At 41.4% G+C, this 21,941-nt stretch overlaps 1 protein-coding gene across 1 annotated transcript in view; it reads left to right on the forward strand.

Moving 5' to 3' along the window:
• CCDC18 (coiled-coil domain containing 18) overlaps positions 1–21,941 on the forward strand; it is a 2,776,331-nt gene that overhangs the window by 1,990,720 nt on the left and 763,670 nt on the right. Inside the window, exon 16 of the mRNA XM_044086821.1 lies at positions 11,042–11,158. Coding sequence (XP_043942756.1) covers positions 11,042–11,158 — 117 coding nt within the window. The remainder of the gene's footprint in view (positions 1–11,041; positions 11,159–21,941) is intronic.

Consider the following 21,941-nt stretch of genomic DNA (forward strand, 5'->3'; position numbering starts at 1 on the left):
AACCGTTTATTGACCTACTGTCACATCTGACAGGAATGCATCATCCCAACCTTCACAACCTCAAGCTGATGACTTGGCTCTTCCAGTTCCAGCGATTGCCGGAGAACCTATGCTCTCCTCACCAGTCTGTCATTTTTTGATGTCTTCCTGTAAGTCATCCACTCAAAAACTCTATAGGATTAAATGGAAGAGGTTTGTAATTTGGGCTCAGCAGCACAACTTGGATCCTCTCACGGCCCCTATTCTAGAATTTTTAGCCCATCTTTTCAGTAATGGAGCTGCTGCATCTACTATTAAGATGCAGTTAGCAGCCTTCTCAAATGTTCACATTCGGATAGACAACTTATCTCTCATTTCCCACAAACTTTGTAAAGCCTTCTAAAATGGATCATGTTATTAGCCTCCCCACAAGGATCCTTCTCCCCCTTGGGACCTTAATTTGGTACTACATTTGATTGTTCAAATGCTTTTTGAACCTGCAGCCACTTGTGATATTAAGTTCCTATCTTGGAAAACTATATTTTGGTCGCTATCACGTCTGTAAGGAGGATATCAGAAGTTCAGGCACTATCCTCTTAGCTTCCATATTTGTTTTTTCATAAAGACAGTGTCCCTTTGTGCACCAACCCCTCTTTTCTGCCCAAAGTTGTTTCACAAACAAATATTAATCAGACCATACATTTACCCATTTTCTTCCCTAATTTCAGTATAAGGGCAAATATGTTCTGAATTTCTTAGATGTTCATAGTTGGTTACATTTCTGTTTGCATAGGATTAAAGAGTTTTGGAAAGAAGCCAATTGTTTATTACCTTTGCTAGGCCGTAGGAGAGGCCTACCAGTTTCCAAAGTTATCTTGTCAAAGTGGCTGTCTCATTGCATTTCCTTCATTTACACATGAAAAGACATGAAACCTTTCAAATCCATTAGAGGTAACTCAACCAGGGCTTTGGCCATATCTGCAGTCTTCCAGACAAATTCATCCATGGATGATATTTTTGCCACAGCCACATGGGCAAATCATCATACCTTTATCACTCATTACAAGTTAGATTTGATCTCCAGGGGAAGAGCCTTCTTTGCTTCAATGGTTCTGAGGAACATTCTCCCGTGAGTCCACCTGGGGTAACGGTAGCTGGGGACTCAGTCCCATATGTGAGGATGAGATGAAAAATTGACAATATCAGATAAAGAAGTTATGTACTCATCCTAACATTCCATCTGTATTGTTGATTTTTCATCTCTCCTGACATCCCTTCCCTCCAGCCCCCTTCCTTGGGTTTTCTTGTTGAATAGGAAGAGAATTTCAGTTCATTGCTTGTTATTTCCAATACTCCAGAAGTGGTCTCCTCAAAAATCATTTTAGCATTAAAACTGAAGTCATTATTCTGTGTTAATAATTCTAGCACACAAGATCTGAGGTAGCAGGGAGAAATGCATTGTGGGTAAGGGGAGATTGCCAAGCGCTTTTCTGTTGCCACGAGCTTAGTAATGGCCAAGTCAGATCCGATGGATCGGATCCAGACCCATATGTGAGGAAAGATGAAAAATTGATAATACAAATCGAATGTTATGGTGAATACATAACTTCTTTTTTAAAGCTATGTAAAAATATTTTTGTTGATTGTCACCTTACATTTAAGTACGTTAAACAGGTAAAACGTTGTTTAAATCTACTTTTTCCATGGAGAAACTGTGTTTGTTACTTTCTGGGGCTGGGGAAGTGTTTAAAATGTTCTTTACTGTTTTTATGAGGGACAATTATTTTATTTCCTCTTTCCTGTTTTACCAGCTATTGATGCTAAGCTTCCCACTCCAGAAACAAGCACAATTTCCATCTTGACCATGGAACAAAGCTACCAGTCCCTCAGTCGAATGTTCTTCCAGCCACAAAAAGAAAAGGTTAAGTAAGCATCCTTTGCCACCACAGCAGACTAGTATTTTGCCTCAGCTGGAGGTGGTGGACTGCTGTGACAAGAGCTGTTTCCTCAGACCATTCATCTTTTTCCTTAGATCCCTCTGGTGTTTGTAAAGCCACCATGGACTTGAGGGTTAGCCACATCCTCTGGGGCTGTTGAAGTCCCCTCAGTGGGCAAAAGAGAGGAACTCTTGTCGGTCATGGGCAAAGCTGCAGGGAATATGCTCTTGCTTAGTCAGAGTGTTTCAATCCCTGTGGAAGCAGTTGCTGGCAATAGTAGATTTGCTCCAGCTTTTCTGTCAAAGAGACAGAAAATGAAATATTTAACTTCTCCTGTGTCAGTTTCTGTGGACAGGAGTAATTTGACCCTTCTTATAAGGTGGCTTCTGGTAAAAGAAAAAGAGATTCCTCTTCCCCTAAAGACTTTCAAGAAGTTAAATCTGTATAGGGAATGTGAAGGGACAGGTGCAATTTTTTCTCTTCAGGTTTCTGATTCAGACTCTGAGGAGAGTATAATATCTGAATTTCCCTGTGGGGGATTCATTTTCTCTAAGACAATTTTGAGAATGTGCCAGTGTTTTCACTGGGAGAACAGTGGGGTTTCTCAGTTCCTTAGAAAACACTACGAGGTGTTCTAACTAGAATCCCCTGAACCTTACCCATCTCCCAAGTGTTGTCAGCATTGGAGGATGTTTTGTAACAGCCTATGGTTTTCCTGACAGCCAACCTGCTGCTCCAAAAAAGCAGATAGAATAGGCAAAGTTCCTCAGTCTTTCAGGTTTTAATACACTAATCCCAGTCCTTGCCCTACATATATAGCTTTAGTTAATCCAGCTGCTCCCAAACATTTTGCTGCTTCTAATCCACCTTCTTCTGACAAGGATGGTAAAGCTATTGATTAATTTGGGAACAAGTGTATGCTTTTGCAATTTTGATTTTTTTTTTTTTTAGAATTTTGAGTTATTCATGCTCATACGTTAAAGTTTATACTTAATAATTGTGAAAGTATAAAGAATGTTTTGGCTGCAGTTTCCTGTTTTGAGGGAAAAAATTGTGTCCCTTCTTATCTCTGGTATGATCACAATTATTCTCATTAGGGGTAATATATAATTATCAACTATGAGATAAGTAAGGCCAATCTCTAACCAAATGAGATAAGTTAATTTGAGCAAAAAATTGAGAAACTGGATAGCCTTAAGCTGGTCTTTAAGAGCAGCATAACTGTAAAAATATGCTTTGTTTTATTTGGTTTGGTTTCTTCTGTTTCTCAGGTCAGTACTTCCTGTTTGAAGGGCATTTATAACTCTGCAGATACTGCTTCAAGGGTAGTTGACAACTGGTACTGTGTTATCGAAGCTTGCCTGACTGCATTCTCAGAATCTCTCAGATGATGTCCAAAATGAGATTTTGAATTCTCCTTTGGCTACAGCTTTAGTTTTTGGACCTTCTGTCCAGAATGTTATCAAAAAGTGTGATGAAAGAGGTAAACCGAGTCACAGAATCTCTCAGATTTTTAGTTGTTCTCTGAATTTTCCAGATGATGTTCTGCTCCTTGTCCAGTTTTTGCAAGGACCAAAATAAACCGTCTCAGCAGAATGCTTGTAAGCAGAAGCAGTAGCAGATAGGCTCCAAAAGGAAAGCTTGGACCCTCCCCACCCCTGAACAAATGGACAGTGAAATAAGACAGACTGTTTAAGTGACCTTGTCCCACCCTTACCCCCCACCCACCTTGCCAGTCCCTTATCCCTTCTGGAAAGTCTGAATTTCCATTTTTCTCTTTGCAACATATTGTTTCAGACAAATGGTATAAGTTGATCCAGCTAGGATACAGACAGCAGTGAGAGGACATGCCACCTTTTTAGGAGATTCTTCGTCCACCAAATCAAACCCTTCTCTTCCCACCTGTCCTGTACCTTGTGATGTTTCGAGGGGTAATAGAAGCAGTTCTTCATTCCCAGTTGGTAAAATTATTTTATTCAATGATGTTTTTAGTATCAAAGAAAGAAAATACCTGGAGATCAGTTCTGGATTGTTCTTTCCTGAATCAGATTGTGATAGTGCCCAAGATCATATTGTTTTCACTTCACTAACTGCTGCACCTTCTTCCCCATTTGAGGGTTTTTTTTTTTTTAGTAACCTTAGATTTAAAAGATGGATATCATCACATTCCTATTTATCTCTATTTCATGTGTTTCTTAAGGTTCTGTGTGTGTGGATCACATTATCATTTCTCTGCCTTACCAATTGAGCCATCCACTGCTGAAAGAGAATTCACAAAGTGTTTACTGTCCTGTCATAGCCCATTCCAGGCTACAGTGTATCCACATTTTTCCATATTTAGAAGATTTGCTTATCTTTGTAGAGCCTTTTTTCAAAGTGACAGGGGTTTCTGACTTGGGTGGGATATCTCTGACACAGGCTGGGATTCCAAGAGAGCATTCAGAAATCTTTTTTGATTCCCTCACACAGGGTTGTGTTTCTGGGGTGTTTGCTAGACACCTCAGTGCAAAGAATTGTTATTCCACAGGAAGAACTAGACCTATAGTTAGATCTATACAAGGAATTTTCCACTCCGGCAACTGTCAGTGTAAGAGAATACATTCAATTTTGGATCTCATATCATCTATGATTCTTATAATTCCTCTTGCAAGGCTCTTCATGAGAAAGATATAATGGTATCCGAAGTCCCTTTGATTTCAGTACCAACATCCTTTATTTTTCCAAACTGCAGTTCTAGGATTTGTAAAAAGACAAATCACTTGGTGGAAACATCAAACACCCCTGAATCCAGGTCTCCTCTTCTGCTCCAAAGCAGTCACTCACAGCAGGCACTTTAGACTTTGCTTGGGAAGTGGTATCAAGGGGGATAAAAGTATAAGACCTCTGGAACAAGAAAGACAGACCAAAGCACATAAACATAAAAAAGTTGCTAACTCTTAAAAAGGATATCAACTCTGAATCAACTGTGGTCCTCGGAGACTCTTCAGGTGCTTACAGTGAGTACCACAATGATGTGGTACATAAGTAAGGGGGAACTAGATCTTACCCACTATGTAGACTAGTCATGTTAACAGGGGGTATAGCTTTATAACACTTTCACTCTACAGGCATTTTACTTTCTGTAAGAGCAAAATTGTGTGGCAGACAAGTTGAGCAGGACAAAGGTCGACCCTTGCGACTGAAAACTGGATCAGGGGATCTTGCAAGATTTGATCTGTCTGCTGGGACTTTTTCATGTGTCCTTTTGCCTCCTGTCTAACCAATGAACTGGCAAAATTCTGTTACAGGACTCCATGGGAAAAGACTTGAAAGACAGATGCCTTTTCTTTTCCTCAGGCAGGAATGTTCCTGTGTGCTTTTCCATCCTTTCCACTGATATCCTGGGTACTCCTGAAGAGTTATAATGGATCTCCCAATTGTGTGTGTTACTATCCTATTGCCTGTCTTACTCATCCATTTCAGCATGTCTGCCCGTGGATCCTCTTCCTTCAGTGCATTCTCATGGAAAATGTTTTTGAAAGGGGTGCTGCGCAAGGAGCCTCCAAGAAAGTAGTGATGCTTCCTTGGGATCTTAATTTTGTGTGGCTGAATGAACACTTGCTGTATTTGAACCTGCTCTTCTGTTGACTTGCAGTGTTTAACAAGGAGAACTGTTTTACTGATTGTTGTGACCCCTGCAAGAAGTGTACCTGAATTTCAAGCTCTTATGATGGATCAACCTTATCTCATTTTCCACAGAGACAGAGTTTCTTTGAGAACTAATCCTTCATTTATGCCTAAAGTGGTATCTGAGTTTACTTTAAGTCAAACTATCCATCTCCCTAAGTTCTTCCCTGAATCCAAGAATGAGGGAGAAAGGATACGTCATGCCTTGAATGTCCACAAACAACTGAGATACTATCTTGACAGAACTAAAATCTTTCAGGACATCAGATCGATTGTTAATTTCTTGTGAACACAACAAGACGGGACAATATGTGTCAAAGCAGACTTTTTCCCAGTGTTTGTCTTGGTCTGTTACCTTTCATTATTCCCACCACAAGACTATTCCAGTTAGTCAGGGCACACACTACTAGGACCTCAGCTACACCTCTGGCTTTTTGGAAGCTACTCTAGTAGTGTTCTTGAAGTAGCAGCTTGGTCCTCTGTGCATACTTTTACAAAGCACTATAAACAAGATTCCTTTTCCATGTCTAGGTATAGGCTTTGTTAGAGCCATTCTCCAGGGGCTGATGTAGATTTCAACTTCTGCCTCCCAGTTGTTCTACCCTATGGTAATCTACTTGTATAGCTTAGGCTACTGCAACAGTGATCATTATGATGGACATAGTACAGTTGTATAAATAAAATTACCGTAATAGTAGATATTTGAATAATCACTGTTGTAGTAGCCACTCCCTCTACGTCCTTGTTTTTGATGCGTTTTTTTTTTTTATGCCAGGGTATGGTCTTGTGTTTTTGATTTTCCTAGCAATTTTCTTTTAGGGCTTATCCTTGCTCAGTTGACATGAAAGCTCTGAAGGCCTTGGCACCCAAGCCATTTTTAGTCAGCTCAGCTTTGGAAGCTGGCCACCTGTTGTATCCTATGCAGTATATAACCAATATAGCTTAGGCTACTTCAGCAGTGATCATTCAAACATCTTTTGTCAAGTTTATTTACATAACTGCACTCTCTTCATTTTCTGAATAGATTCTGGTTAGATTTAGAGCTTTAAAATGGTACTGAAAGCACAGATTACATGTTGTCTCCACATAATTCTGATTGAAATTCTAAAGTGTGTGATGCTTCAGCCAGTACTTTTGAGGAATTCTCTTTCTCTAAAACTATTTCTAGAATAAGTCACTTGTTTCAATGAGAAAACAGTGATGTTTCTCAGTCCCTCAAAGTAGTATGATTTTTTACAATTGGAATTTGAACCTAAACCTGTTCCTCCTTTTCTGACTGCTTTGGAAAATGTTTTTGTAACTGTCTGTTTCCCTGCTGCCCACAAGGAAGCACATAGCCTTTATAAAAGTGTGTCACTCTTTTAAGTTTTTATACCCTCATCATAGATCTGAATCAGCAGCTGTTGCTTTAGTGACTCCAGCTACTGCTAAACATATGGCTAATACTAATTCCTCTCCTTCCGACAAGGATTGGAAAGCTTTTGATGAATTTGAGAAAAAAAGTGTACTCTTCTGCAACACTTATTTTTAGAATTCTCAGCTGTCAAACTCGTATGTTAACAATTAGGCTTGCATCTTGTGTTACAATAAGGAACTTCTTTTTGTGGGGAGAAATATGCTTTGTGCACTTTGATGTTCTTTTGTGTCTCAAGTGACTACACGCTATTTGAAATGTACTTGTGATTCTGCCAATGCCATTTCTAGGGCTGCTCTCACTGGGACTGTTATGAGGAGGTTTGATTTAGCATTCTCCCTTGGATAGAGATCTAGTTTTTGGACGCTCCACAGCAGAGGTCATTAAAACGTGTGATGATAGAGGAAAGCTGCTTTAAAGGATCTCTGAATTTTTGGCCCTCCTTCTCTAAGTTTGCTAAAGGATTCAATGCTTCCACCACAACTTTCTTTAAAAAAGCAAAATAAACTGTCCCAACAACCTGCTGGAATACAAATGTTTAAAAAGCAGTGATAAAGAGGTTGCAAAAAGAAAGCAGTCCCTTCCCCCAAATAAATAACCGTCTCAGTTTGACTATATGAAGGATTTATAACCTCACCCTGGCAGTCCTTTTATCCTTTCAGAAAGTCTGAACCTTCATTTCTTTCTTTGTCAGTAGATTGTTTCAGACAGGTGGGTTGTGAGAGTAACCCAGCAAGGTTACAGATGGCAACAGGAGTCTCTTCTCCCTTTTAGGGGATTCCTCCTCACCCGCTTGACCAAACTCTTTTTTTCTCCCTTGTCATTCACCATATGATTGCTTAAGGGATGATAGAAGCCACCCTCCTCCTCGGTTAGGGGAAAGGTTTTATTCCAGGATGTTCCTCGTTCCAAAGAAAGAAAAACTTTTTTAGAGACCATTTCTTTTCTGAATTAGTTTGTGATAGTTCTGAAGTTCAAAATGCACTCTCTTCATAATCTGATGCCCCTTAGTCCTCATTTGAGTTTTCTAGTCACTTTAAATTTAAAAGCTGCATATCATCCCATTCCTATATATTCAGATTTCAGATGTTTCTTAAAAGTTTTTTGTGTCTGAATCACATTATCTGTTCTTTGCATTACCATGTGGTCTGACTACTTCTGCAGTGATGTTCACAAAGTGTCTGGCTGCAGTGATAGCGTATTGCAGACTGCAAGATGTTCACCTTTTTCCATATTTGTATGACTTGCTTAACTTTGCAGAGTCTTTTTCAAAATGCCAAGAATCTCTTAGTTGAGCTAGGGATCTTCACAGGCTAGGATTTTAAGTGAACTTACAGAAGTCGTGTCTGACTCCTGCTCACAGAATTGTTTTTCTGGGGTGTCTCCTTGGCATCTCATTTCAAAGAGATTTTCTTCCACAGGAAAAAAAAAATAGATCTGTATTTAGATCTCTTTCTGAGCTTTTCCACTCAGACTACTGTCTCAGCAAGGGAATTCTTCAGGATTCTGGGTCTCATGGTATCTATGATACTCATGAGACCTCTTGCAAGACGTGACATAAAAAATCCAATGGTACCTGAGATCTGTATGGCCCAGATTCAACATCCCCTGATATTTCAAATTCTAGTTTTGTGATTTGTGAAAATGGAAATTTTGTGGTAGATACACTACATTTCTCAGAATCCACATCTCCCATTCTCTCCTACTCCAGCACCATTAGTCAAAACAGATGCTTCACATCTTGTTTGGGGATGCTTGACTATGGTGGTAAAAGTGCAGGGTCTTTGGAAAAAAGTATACATACCTAAACACACAAACATAAAAGAGATGTTAGCTGTTATAAAGGTGCTCAATTCTCTTAACTATCTGTGGTCTCTGCAAGAAGAGTATCTGAGTTGCAAGCTCTCATGGTGGGTTAATCTCATCTTATTTTCCACAAATACATGCTTTCCTTAAGAATTAATCCTTCATTTATGCCATCCAAGTTTAACTTAAGCCAAGTTATCCATCTCCCTGTTTTCGTTCCAGAACTTAAACATGAGGCAGAAAGTATACTCCATGCCTAGGATGTCCACAGACAACTTTGGTACTATCTTAACAGAACAAAATCTTTCAGAACTTCTGATCAGTTGTTCATTTCCTGTGAAGATAAAAAATGCCTGTGTCAAAGGAGGCTATGTCAACATGACAGTCTCATGCTATTCCTTTTTGTTATACCAACCACAACAACACAGTTTAGGTAGGATGAAGGCTCACTCTACCATGGCCTCGGTGTCATATTTGGCTTTTCGGAAAGGGTTGAATGCTAGATGCTAGAAGTATTCTAGAAGCAGTGACTTGGTCCCATGTGCACACTTTTACAAAGCAGTATAAACTGCATTCCTTTTCCAGGTCAAAGACAGGCTTTGCTATAACCATTCACCAGGGGCTTCTGGACCCTCATCCTTCCTCCTCCCAGCCAATTTAAGCTATGGTAATCCACTCATATAATTTAGGCTACTGCAGCAATGATCCTTTTGAAGAACATAGCCCAGTTGTATAAGTAAACTTACCATAACTGTAGACATTTGAATGATCACTACTGTAGCAGCCACTCCCTCCCTCCACCTTATTTTTGTATGTTTTTTTTTTTTTTTATGCCAGGGTGTGTAGACTTTTCATTCTTGTATTCTTAGCATTGTTCTTTCAGGGCTGTCACCTCACTCCATTTCTCTGTTGGCATGAAAGCCATTACAGTATTATAGTAATCGGCGGATTAGGTGCTGTAACAGCTCCCCTTGAGTGTAAGTCAAGGGCATCACTCTGTGAGAGCAGTGGAATGTGTGGTTATAGTAGCAGGTTTGCTTGCACCACAGGGAGTGCATAACTAGTACATGTTAGAGACAAACAATGTTTTACCTGCTTTTAATTCAGACTGTTTTGTGCCAATGTTTATGGTCAGCTCTAAACAACACATCACTAGGAAAGGGAATCTTTGTGTTCTCAAGTAATGCACCATTGTTAGGTGTGCAGTTCTCATCCCATAATTTACCCCACTGAAGACCAGCCCATGTAGAGCTGGTGTAGTGTTTATGAATGTACAGTCCCGGGAGTGTCGAGAGTGTATATTTTGTGCACAGAATACTGTAGTTATTCCATGGAGTAAGACTGCATACAAAGTCTCTCACCATTGTGCATCGGTCCTTATTAATTACACTGGGTTTGTCTTTCTTCATTGAAGAAAATATTGGTTAATCCTGCCCCAAGTCATATATATAAAATTTCTTTTAGCAGTAACCCCGCTATGTGTACCTCTTATGTTTCTGTAAGCACCCTTTCATACCTGTGATTAGCTGCTGTGGTGTGATTGTAGGTACTGTTAGAGGGTAGACCCCAGGAACATGTGTTAAAAGTTCTTCTTTTAAAACTTGTATAACCAAAAGGCACATGGATTGTGTTGTACTCCTGAGTTCCTTATTAGACCTTATTGAGAAGGCTATTTTTTAAACTGACGGAACTATACAAATATTATAATACAGTTCATTGTCTCGTTCTTGGTTGAAATAGACTGTAAATTACAACAGGGCTGTTGGTCATTATATTCCTATTTGATAAGTACTATAGTACAAGTAAAAGAGAGATGATGAGTCTGGGTGGAGAGGAATCATTGGATGAGGAGGTGAAAAGAGGTTTTTTTATATAGTGGAAATATAAGCTGCAGGATTAAATGCTCTTTACACAGAAAGAATGGCAGAGTTAAGAGTTCATTGGTTAGCATTTAGCATGTTTTTGTTTTTGCAATAATCACTCAAATGCAAAAATGATAGAATACTAATAGCAAATGCCAGCTGAGCAGGTATATGCATGTATTCCTTCAGATTTTTTGAACTTCTATACTTTGAAATCCTGGTTGCAAGTTGTTACCATGAGTTCTCATAGGCCATTAAAATAAAATGTAATTAAAAATGAGTTGTCTTATTAGATCCTGTTTGCCTTCTTTACTTTATTGCTTGTTTTGTTACAGATACAGAGATTCAAACATGTTCCTTTTTTGTTTGTCTTTTAGGTCACGCAACTTGATATGACAGTTCGTGAACATAAAGCTGAAATGGAACAAAAGATTACTGAATTACAGTGTGCATTAGAGAAGTCAGAGCTGGAAATGAAAGAACTCGTCAAGCAGGTTTGTTCTACTTGTCAAATTTTTACTGAAAAAAAATTTTGTGAGTTGCAGTGAATGCTAATTTGATTTAAATGGCTAAGTGCAGAAAAAAAGTCTATTTTTGACCTGTTTTTGGGCTTGCAGCCATTGCTAGACTGATCAGTCATTGATGTGAGCTCAGTTCTTGTTTTCTGAAAATGGAACTCCCTGTATTACAAACCACTGTGTGTCAGATATCAGAACACTGACCACATTAAATTTTTGATTCATTTAAGTCAAAACTAAGCCTATGGGAACAGATGACTTAATTTACTGAGCTGTTGTGAACATTTAAATGTATTAAAGGTTATGGTGAAATTCTTTAAAGGGTGCTAAGGACAGCCCTACTTTGTGGATTTTTGCAATCTTTCAGCTGACTTACATGTCTTGAGTATGTGGGCCTACTCCTGGAATTCCAGGTCAACAGAAAACTTCCCTAGTAAAATCATTTGCTTCTGAAACGTTTAAAGTCTCTTTTTGTAATCTATTTTGTCCCTCTTCTTCCACCTATCAAGCCATCCCTCAGTAATATTCAGACCATTCATTCCTCTGTATTAAAGACTATACTCTGGTAATGTACAGGCAAGTGCTGTACTGGAGAGCTGCCATACAGGAAGACATAGGGTTTCTTCTGCTCTTGACAACATAATGGCAACTGGGGACATCAGCTGTAGTTTAACCCCATATTACTCACATAATTGTGAGGTCCAGTATACTTTCCTCCTTGCAAGTGCATGCTTCTGCCCACTCACTGTTAAAGGCTACCACCAAACAATGGCTTGCTGAGCGGAAAGCCCTACCTCCAGGGCACACATTGCAACTCAGCCCCTCCCCTGATGTATTGTGGAAGTTTGCATCTCTGTTACATCCCTCTGTCTCTCTCCTTTCAAAGATAGCATGCCCATCCTCCCCTGCCAGTGCCATTATCCACCTGAGCTGCTCAGGTAACCTGGGGCTTAAGGCTTTATCCCTCTACACTTCTAGCACTAAGTTTAAAGTCTGTTTTAATTCATTTTTATTAATCTCAGGGTGGGTTCCTAAGCTTCACATTCATTCTGATCTCTTAAGGGTAGCAATTATCAGTGCAGTTGTCATACCTGGACAGTTTACTGCCTCTGCAAGCATCCATCCATCAGCAGCATGGGACTGAGTGCTGCTTTTTGAACTTATGATTTGATGATGTCAGTTTTCATTATGTCCTCAACTTATGGTTTTGGATCCGATCCCTTTGATGCGACTCTGCCTTTGCTAAAGTTCGTGGCAACCCAAAACTATTGAGCTTCTCCTTTACCCACAATGCACCAACCCCAAGTACCTTGGATCTCATTTGCCACTGTGCGCAAAAGATATGATGACCATTACTCTCGAGCAGATTAGTCTTTATTTTTCTGAATTTATCTCCTTTTTTGCAAAAAAACCTCTAAATTCTTAGGTTTCTTTAGTTCTCTCGCCTTCCGCTTCACAGTCCTTTCCTGATTAAAATATCGTCTGTCCCTTTTCTTCCTCTCACACATTTCTATACCTTGAATACTAGCATTAGTATTCTTTCCCTTTTTCTACCCTGTGTGTAGTTCTTTGTTGGTAATTTTTGTTCATCTCTGTGATTTCAAAAAAAAAAATCCTTTACTTTTACTTTGCTTAATATCTGCCTGCTAATTGTTCTAAAATGGCAGAGAAAGAGAAAGGCCCAGCTGGGTTTAAGAAATGTCTTAATTGTCGCAAAAGATTCCATTTTCTGATAATCACATTTTATGTGTATACTGCTTAGGACTGCTTCATCTACAAGAGGACTGCTCCATTTGTCATGCTTTTAACCCGAGAGCACTGGTTGTATGCAAGAATAAGTTCTTTTGGCAATGCATTATCTGGAGCTCTGTCCTCTGAAAAATCAAGAAAGCCTAAAGGATCTTCTCTGAGACCTGCTACATTCTCTTCCAAGGCTTCGGAGCAGTTAAAGAAAAGACCTCCTTCCAATCCGAACTCGCCTTTTGTTCCTACAAGGAAAAAGTCAAACCTCAGATCCAAAGCAAAAGAAAAGAGATTCATCAGATCTGACCTCGACATCAGATCCGAAACTAAAGAAGAAAGATTTATCAGATCTGACTTCTTCAGACCTGATGCAAAAATCATCTGATTCAGCCTCCAGTATCTCTTGCCACCCAAGTACCCGATACTCTCCTTTGTTGGACCCAGTTTCTTCCAGGGTTCCTTTCCCCTTTTTGGAGAGACCTAGGTCCCCTTTGATAATTTCCACTCGCTTTTCCAGGAGTCTAAGGGAAGAGTATGTGGTGAGATTGGTAAGAAGAATTCTCTTAGCGCAGAGTCTCATGGATGTTTCTTCGGTTCTTACCCTGTTGGGTCAGGTAGTCTGATCTTTCACTGTACCCCCCCACCAGTTCCTCCTCTGACTCTTTCCATGGTTTCAGAGTCCTTGACTCTGAGCCACCCAGCTCCATCTGCCTCGGATCCATGATTTGGTCTGAACACTACAGTTGGGTCTGGAGAGCGCTTGGGCCCAAGGCTGCCCTGTCAGACCCGAGATGGAGTCAACTCCGAAGTTATCAGAACCGTCTCTGCACCTTAGAGCCTTGGCACAGGTTAGTTCAGCTCCGGCTTCTGCCTCGGGTGGATTGTCCTCAGAGCAGGTAGGAACCATGGTCCAAAAGCTTGCCTTTGCAGATCCGGGGTCCTATCCCTCTTGGAGAAGTCTGCCTTTGAGTCCATAGAGAAAGTGTTGTCTGCATCAGTTGTTCACCCTCCCCCCCCACCAGGCGGTGGACAGATATGGGAAGCATGACTATGCTTCAGTGACCCTCACCTTAAGATCACTGAACTATCTGGCACATTTCACCACGTTACAGAGAGACCTGATTAAGGAGCTTTCCGACACCCTCTTAGGATCTGTTTCTGCAACTGATTTCCAGTTCTTCCATGAGGCTCATTTCGCACATAGCTGAAGGAACATTAAGGTCAACAGGTTGAGGCATTTCCATAAGGAGGCACGCCTGGATGTGCTTATGCGATTTTGCAGAACCCTTCAAGTCTTTGTTTATCAATGCTTCTTTTGATGGCACTTTTTGTTGGTCCCAAGATAAGACACATTATCCAGGTGTGAAAAGGATGTAAAGATCCTGGCTGCCATGGGTGTACATTGTTTTTCCCCCTCAAAGATTCTTTTCCGGGAATCAATGAGGTAGTGGAAAATGTGGTTCAAAAATTCCCAGGGACCTTTCCAGGACACGTGTGGAGGTAGTTCCCACGGAGGTGGGGGGGGGACTCCAATGGTAGATGCTGCCCCCATGGCAGAGGTGGACCACAAAACCAAGGGTCCAAAGATTCTTTCTTTGGCAGACACTTCCACCGTTCCTGAAAGGAGGCCCAGTTGCCATCCTCTGGAGGTAATCGGGGAGGGGGGTCAACTATCCCTGCACCAAAGAGCCTGGCTAGAAATAACAGATACATGGGTGCAGAGGATCATTTCCAGAGGTTCTACAATACCATTTTCCCTTCCTCCTGCGACTTCAAGAAAAATACCAGAATTTCCACCCAGTCAGAGGGAACAAGCAGCAGTTCAGGTATAAAGGCTGGTAGGAAAACAAGTCATTCAGGAGTTCCCACCAGACTAGATAGATTTTGGAACTTACTAAAGGTTTTTTTAGTGCCAAAGAAAACAGGGAATTGGAGACCAGTTCTGGATCTCAGCAACTTAAACAAGTAATTGTAGTGTATCAAGTTCCAGATAGTCATGGTTCAGTCCATTCTCCCCTTTTTGGGAGGGATGACTGGATGTGCTCGTTGGAACTTGAGGGTGTGTAGTATCACATTAAGATGAACAGATGATCCAGAAGGGTACTTATGCTTCCGGCTGAGAGCCAGTCATTATCAATTCAGAGTTGTACCCTTTGGTCTCATCAGAGCCTCCAGGGTGTTTACCAAGTGCATGGCAGTAGTTGCAGCTCACATGAGACTGCATGGATTCTGGGTATTTCCATATCTAGACTGATTCATTTCCGTCTCTGCCAAGCATCAAATGTTTAAGGTAAAAGACAGAGTTGTCCAGACATGTTCTGTTCTGGGGATAACCATAAACTACGAAACTAGAACCAACTCAAGGTTTAGAATTCATAGGAGCACTTCTCAACACAAAATAAACCATACCTTCACTACCTCCCTCAAGAGTTCAGACAATAAGATCGCAGGTCAGAAAAATAATCTGCAGTATCAGGATTTCAGCCTGTTTGGTTCTTCAAGCTTTGGGTTTAATGGCAGCAGCTATAACTCTAGTACTGTTAGCCAGATTTTCATGAGGACTTTACAGTGGATGATAGCAATGCAATGGTCGATACTCTACTAACCCATGCTAACTCAAATATGAGTCACCCACACATGCAAGAGAGATCTCACATGGTGGGTTCAGTCGAATAAGGTTCTACAAGGCTTTCCATTCATTCCACCTCAGCCCAAGGCCATAGTGACCATGGAAGCTTCCCAGTTAGGGGGAAAACAATCCGAGGCACTTAGTCCCCTGAAGAGGCAAGCTTGCATATCAATGTCCTAGACATGAGAGCAGTGTTTTTAGCATTTCATGCCCTTAAAGATGCTCTTCCCCACAGAGATCATTGCAATTCAAATGGACAATGTCAGTAGTTTGGTACATCGACAAACAAGGAGAGACCAGATCTTACCCCTTGTGTTGTCAGTAAGTGCTCAGGTTGTGGTGGGCGATCTCATCCAACCACTTTCTTATAGCAGTGCATATTCCAGTAAAGTCCAACGTGACAGGAGACGAGCTGAACAGGTGCAATCTTCTACCTCACGAGTGGTCTCAAAGCAAGAACATGGTGGAAATGATTTTCCAAGAAATGCAGCAGCTCCTTTGCCCTAATCCTCTCACAGAGGAAATCACTGTGGGATGCTCTACTTCACGATTGGCCCCCAGTTTACTTTACACTTATCCACCGATTCTGCTAATTCCGAAATTCTTTCAGAAAGCTGCCAGGTTGAAGAACAAAGGCAACCTCATTGCACCTTACTGGCCTCGACAGATTTCCCCTTCCTTTGGCCTCATTTGCTTCTTGAACGTTGGATTCTGGATCCAACTCCAGACCTCCTGTCTTACCCAACAGGCATAGGTTCATAGGTTGGTACTAGGCTATCAGCCCTAGGGCCTATACAAGCCTAGCCATAACAATTCCCTGGCTACTTCTTTCCACACTATTTACTTCCCTGGACTCCTGTCTAGCAGGGCAACTGACGTGATCCCTGGGGTGAATTTCCTTTCTCCCATCCAATCGTCAATGTTCCTTTTGAAGAAGGCCAAAGAGGCACTCTGCTTGAGATGTATGGACAATCTTTTCCAGAGTCTGGGGAGTCTCTGGGTCAGGAACCTATCCCTCCAGCATGTTTTGTTTATTGTGATGACAAGGTTTAGATCCCTGGAGCCTGTGGCTCTGAGGGATTGGGATTTCTTTAAGTGTAGCATGTCCATCAGCTCTGGGTTTGGCATGGCCTTGTATGTTAAGCAGAGATCGCCTCTGAGTAGACGATATGTGACAGAGTATAGCTGGAGTTTTTTAAGGTGGTCAGCATAGGGCATCTGCTTTAGGCCTGTGATTCTTTTAGTGAGGTATTTCTGCGGCCTTTCCAGTTGTTGCAGATGTCTTGAGAGGTACATACCAAACAGGGCGTTGTATTCTATAATGGGTCTGAGGGACGAGTACAGTGGGAAAAAGACCTCCTTTTTTCTGGATGAAAAGCCCTTAGTGATGAGGTGTGCCACATAGAAGGATTTCCTGACTGTTCTGGCGATGTGGTTATCGAAGGTGAGACCACTGTCCACCTGTGTCCCTAAGTCTCTTATCACACTTTTGGTGTTTAGTGTACTGCCACCTATATGGTAATTCACGGGTACATGTTTTTCCCAAAGGGGATAACTATACATTTCTTGGCATTGAGCTTGAGCCCATGGCTCTGGCACCAAGCATCTGTTTCTGTAAGGCCCTTTTGTAGAGTATCCACATCATTTGGGGATTCAATAATGGCTCCCAGTTTGCAGTCATCTGCGAACTTTGTTATCCAGAGTCCCTTAGTGTTGGCCTGTACTTCAGAGAAGTAGATGCCAAACAAGAGTGGTCCCAGGACTGAACCCTGAGGTACTGCACTTGTCTGGAGCTGGATTGGGAGTTGGCTAATTTTACAGTGTGGGTTCTATCAGTAAGCCAGTTAGCAACCCATTGGGTGATGTAGGGATTAATGCCCAGCTTAGTAAGTTTATCTATGATTCCAGAGTGGAGGATGGTGTCAAAGCCCTTGGCAAGGTCTAGATGGGCTTAATGGACCACCTTACCCTTGTCCATGGCTCTGGAGACTGATTTGAAGAAGTCAATCAGGTTCAGGAGACAAGACTGGCCCTTCACGAACCCAAACTGGGTGGGGTCCAGTGTTTGAAGGTTGCCAATGTCTTTGTTTATAAGTTCCATGATAATATGCTCCATGGCCTTGCAGATAAGGCTTGTCAGACTGATGGGACGGTAGTTTCCGGGATCCAAGGTGGATCCCCCCTTGTGGAGTGGGATAACTGTAGCTCTGCGCCATTCAGTGGGCACGAAACCTGAGGTGAGGCTATGATTAAACATGACACTTAGGTGAGGTGCCAGTTCATAATGTAGTTCATGTAGTACACAGCCCTGGATGTCATCTGGTCCCATGGATGCTGTATTCTTAGCTTTGGAGAGTGCGCTTTTTACCTGTGTGGCTGTTATTACCTGAATTTGGCAATCTTCCAGTATTGAGATGGGCCATTTAGGGGAGAGAGGGGGTGAAGTTGGTACTGAATTGATCTGCCAAGATATTGGCAATATCCTTGGGATCAGTATATTTATTGCCATTGAGTTGTAGCTCAGAGCAGATCTGAGCATTGCCATTTAGATTCTTGACATAGTTATAGAATGCCTTGTGGTTGTCTTTGGAATCTTTGGCAATTTTATTTTCGTAACTAACTTTGGCGGATTTTATGAGGGATCTCAGTTTCTTACTGAGGCTGGTAAGGAAGTTTTTTGCATCCTGGGATTTTCCTCTTTTCTGCAACAGTTTCTTCCTTTTGTTGTAAAGTTTGTTTATGGCAGGGGACCACCAGATTGGCTTCCTTTTTTTGGATGAGAGCATCTTGGTTCTATTTGGGATGGCATGATTCATGCTTGAGCGGATGTGCTCGTACAGTGCCTTAGTGTAGGATTCAGCAGTTGAACTTTCAGTTCCCGTCTGCATGGGTGTCATGAAGTTTGACACTTCTGACTTGAGTAGCATGAAGTTGGCTTTGGAGAAGTTTTTTATGGAGGTTTCCTTACTTGGGGGTGGGATGTGGATGTTAAGGGTGATTAACTTATGGTCAGACCTGACTAACAAGGGGTGACCATAGGTGTGGAGCATTGATTTCCCATGTTGGTAATGACCAGGTCTAGGATATTGGAGCCCCTGGTGGGACTATGGATTAGTTGATCCAGGGCGTTGGAATTTATGAATTCCAAGAACCATTGGGCAAAGGTGTTGGTACATGAGTAGTTTTCCCAGTTAATGGCAGGGTAGTTAAAATCACCCAGTATTAGGGTGTTTGGTTCTATCTTAATATTTTCCAGTATGTTTAGAAAGGTGTAGTGAGAATCTTGGGGTATGGTGGGGGATCTGTAGCAAGCTACAATTTGGATTGCAGTCTTACCTAGTGTTAGTTGCACCTGGAGAATTTCAGACACATTGTGTTGGGTAACTAGCCTGGTGGTGTGAATATTGACACTCCTCCACCTTTAGTGTTTCAGTCCTGCTTTGGTGGCTGAAAAGTGTGGTAAGAGTTGTAGCCTGGTATTGCAGGGGTGCTCTCTGGAGCCTTGAACCAGGTCTCAGTTACTGCACAGATATCGATGTTCTCCATTTTTAGGAGTGCCTCGAGAGTGCATTTTGAGGTTTAGACTTCTAGCATTGAGTAGCATTACCTTCAGATTTTGCATGCTTGTACCTGTTACGGTGGTGGTTTTGTCCTTTGAACTTTGCCTAAAAAAGGCACTATAGGGGTGGCAAGAGCCTTAGCCAGTAACCTGTATCCCAGGGGCGACAGGAGCAGACCATCTCTGGCAAAGCATCATGGTCTGTCAATCATGTCGTCCCAAGCAGACGGATACTGGATCCCCTTTGAATGACACCAGAAGCTTAGCCAATTGTTGAAGTCGATCATTTTGTCCTTATATTGTGGTATAATTCCGGGCAAATGTAGGATGCCACTCAGGGCTAGGGTCATACCTGCCTGGGCCACATGATCCAAGAGCTCTTCCATGTCTCTTTTCCTGTAGTCCAAGGAGGTACATCTCAAGTCATTCACTCCAACATGGACAATGACAGAGTCATATTTGTACTTGTTGTGGAGTGACTCGAGTGCATGCGTTATGTGGCAGATCCTGGCATCTGACAGGCAACTGACTGTAATTTTCTCCTTGTTTAACCTGGTGAGAGGGACATCAGTGTGCCAGACTATAGAGTCACCTATGACTAAAGTGTTAGGTACATTGTCTTGCCTTAGGGGCTGTTGCTGGGTGGCACACTGGTGTTGTGAACTATGTGACACTTTGGTTGTGATTGGTGTTTGTTTGCTTTTCGGCTTCAGAGGTCCTTGTTGCTTGGGCAGGTTACAGTTAAGGGCCTCTGCATATGTGAATTTAGTGTTGCTATATGTGGGTGTTGGTGGTGTGGGTTTAGAAGGGCTATGTGTTGCTTGACGTGTAGTGTGGGTGTTAACCTTCTCCTCTTGACTGTCTAGCACAATCCTGGGTGGAGGGAGCTTTGCTTCCATTTTGGCTATGTAAGTGCATCTCTCACAGGTTGTAGTGTTGGGTGGTAGGAGGAGAGGGTTGTCTGTGTACATGAGGCAATTGCTGCATTGCCCCAGTATGCCCAGATTCACCAGGTGGGCAGGAGAAATCACCGGAATCTGACCCTTGGACATGCCTGGTTTGGTGCTTTTTTTTGTAATGTACAGGAGCTGTTTTCCCTTACCTTAGCAAGGTACTTTGCAATTATAGGCTGTTTAGTGCCTACTATTAATTTCTCCTTATTAACAAGGAGAGTTGAGTGCTTGTATCAGTTTAAGGCTTCCAAGTGCTTTCCAGCAGGTATTAGAGAAAGTGCTAGTCACAGGGATGCTTAAAGGGAAGTTGAAAAAAAAATGCACATTGCAGTGTGCACTAGAGAAGTTAGATGTGAAAGTAGGTAACTTAAGTTTTACCTGTTTAAAAAGTTAAGGTTTAGTGGAGTTTTACTATTTTTAAAACAGCAAGATGGGTTGAAAGGTATGGTCACTTTTGTATTCTGGTACTATGGAAATACAGTAGGATGGCCAATAAATTTGAATAGTTGAAGGGGAGGGGTTTTTGATTTTGTGATTACTCATACAAGACAGTGAAAGTAGAGAGGAAATTAGATATATGGTCAGATTAACATAAGAGGCATGCAACTAGAAAGACAGTGGTATTTAACAAGACAACTGTAAGTGGGTGGGTGGGCGAATTCTGCCTGACTCAGAAGAGAGAGCGAGCTGTGGTCTCTTTTGAAGTTTTAATATGCTGTTAAAGCAGAATGCAAGTAAAACACAAGGTAAAGAAAACAAACTACAGTATTTAAAATATACAAAATACAAAAAATAAAAGCAAACTAACCTTTCCTTCACAGCAAAGTGTAGCAGAGTCTGGATGAGCCTTTCTGGTAAAGCTCTGAAATGTTTTATTTTACCCCTTAAATAGAAGGTTTAGTTCCTAGCTCCACCCCTCAGTTAACAAATGATTAACCTTAAGTGACCTCTTCTATCTTATGAATGAGTCCTTAATTGATCATTTCTAATTTCTGCCTGACTCAGAAGAGAGAGAGCTGTGGTCTCTTTTGAAGTTTTAATATGCTGTTAAAACAGAATGCAAGTAAAACACAAGGTAAAGAAAACAAACTACAGTATTTAAAATATACAAAATACAAAAAGTAAAAGCAAACTAACCTTTCCTTCACAGCAAAGTGTAGCAGAGTCTGGATGAGCCTTTCTGGTAAAACTCTGAAACGTTTTATTTTACCGCTTAAATAGAAGGTTTAGTTCCTAGCTCCACCCCTCAGTTAACAAATGATTAACCTTAAGTGACCTCTTCTGTCTTATGAATGAGTCCTTAATTGATCATTTCTAATTTCTGCCTGACTCAGGAGGGAGAGAGAGCTGTGGTCTCTCTTGAAGTTTTAATATGCTGTTAAAGCATGATCCACCCAGGTATACCAAGCCTCAGGCTGACTGCCTGGCTTCTCCAATTCCATTAATAGCCAGATACCCTGTGCTCTGTTCCCCTGTCTGACACGCATTTTTATCTTCCCATAAACCTTCTATACATAAAGTCTACTCCAGTAAATGGAGAAGATTTGTTTACTGGGCGCATCAAAATAGTGTTGATCATTTTTCAGCTCCTATACATAACATCCTTGAATTTTTGGCCCTACTTTTTAAATAAGGAGCTAGTTCCTTGACAGCTAAGGCTCAGTTAGCAACAGTATTGAATTTTCACATTGGATTTGAAGGTTCTTCTGTTGCCTCTCATAAGCTCTGCAATGCCTTTTTGTGAGGTACTCGCCTCCAATTAAAGACCATACTCTACCATGGGATCTCAATCTGGTACTGCAAGCACTTATCCATCCCCCCTTTGAACCAGTAGCTAGGTGTGACCTTAAATATCTTTCTTGGAAAACAGTATTT

The sequence above is a fragment of the Protopterus annectens genome, chromosome 10.part0 (genome assembly GCF_019279795.1).
Source record: "Protopterus annectens isolate FY-2018-M chromosome 10.part0, PAN1.0, whole genome shotgun sequence".
NCBI classification, from domain to species: domain Eukaryota; kingdom Metazoa; phylum Chordata; order Ceratodontiformes; family Protopteridae; genus Protopterus; species Protopterus annectens.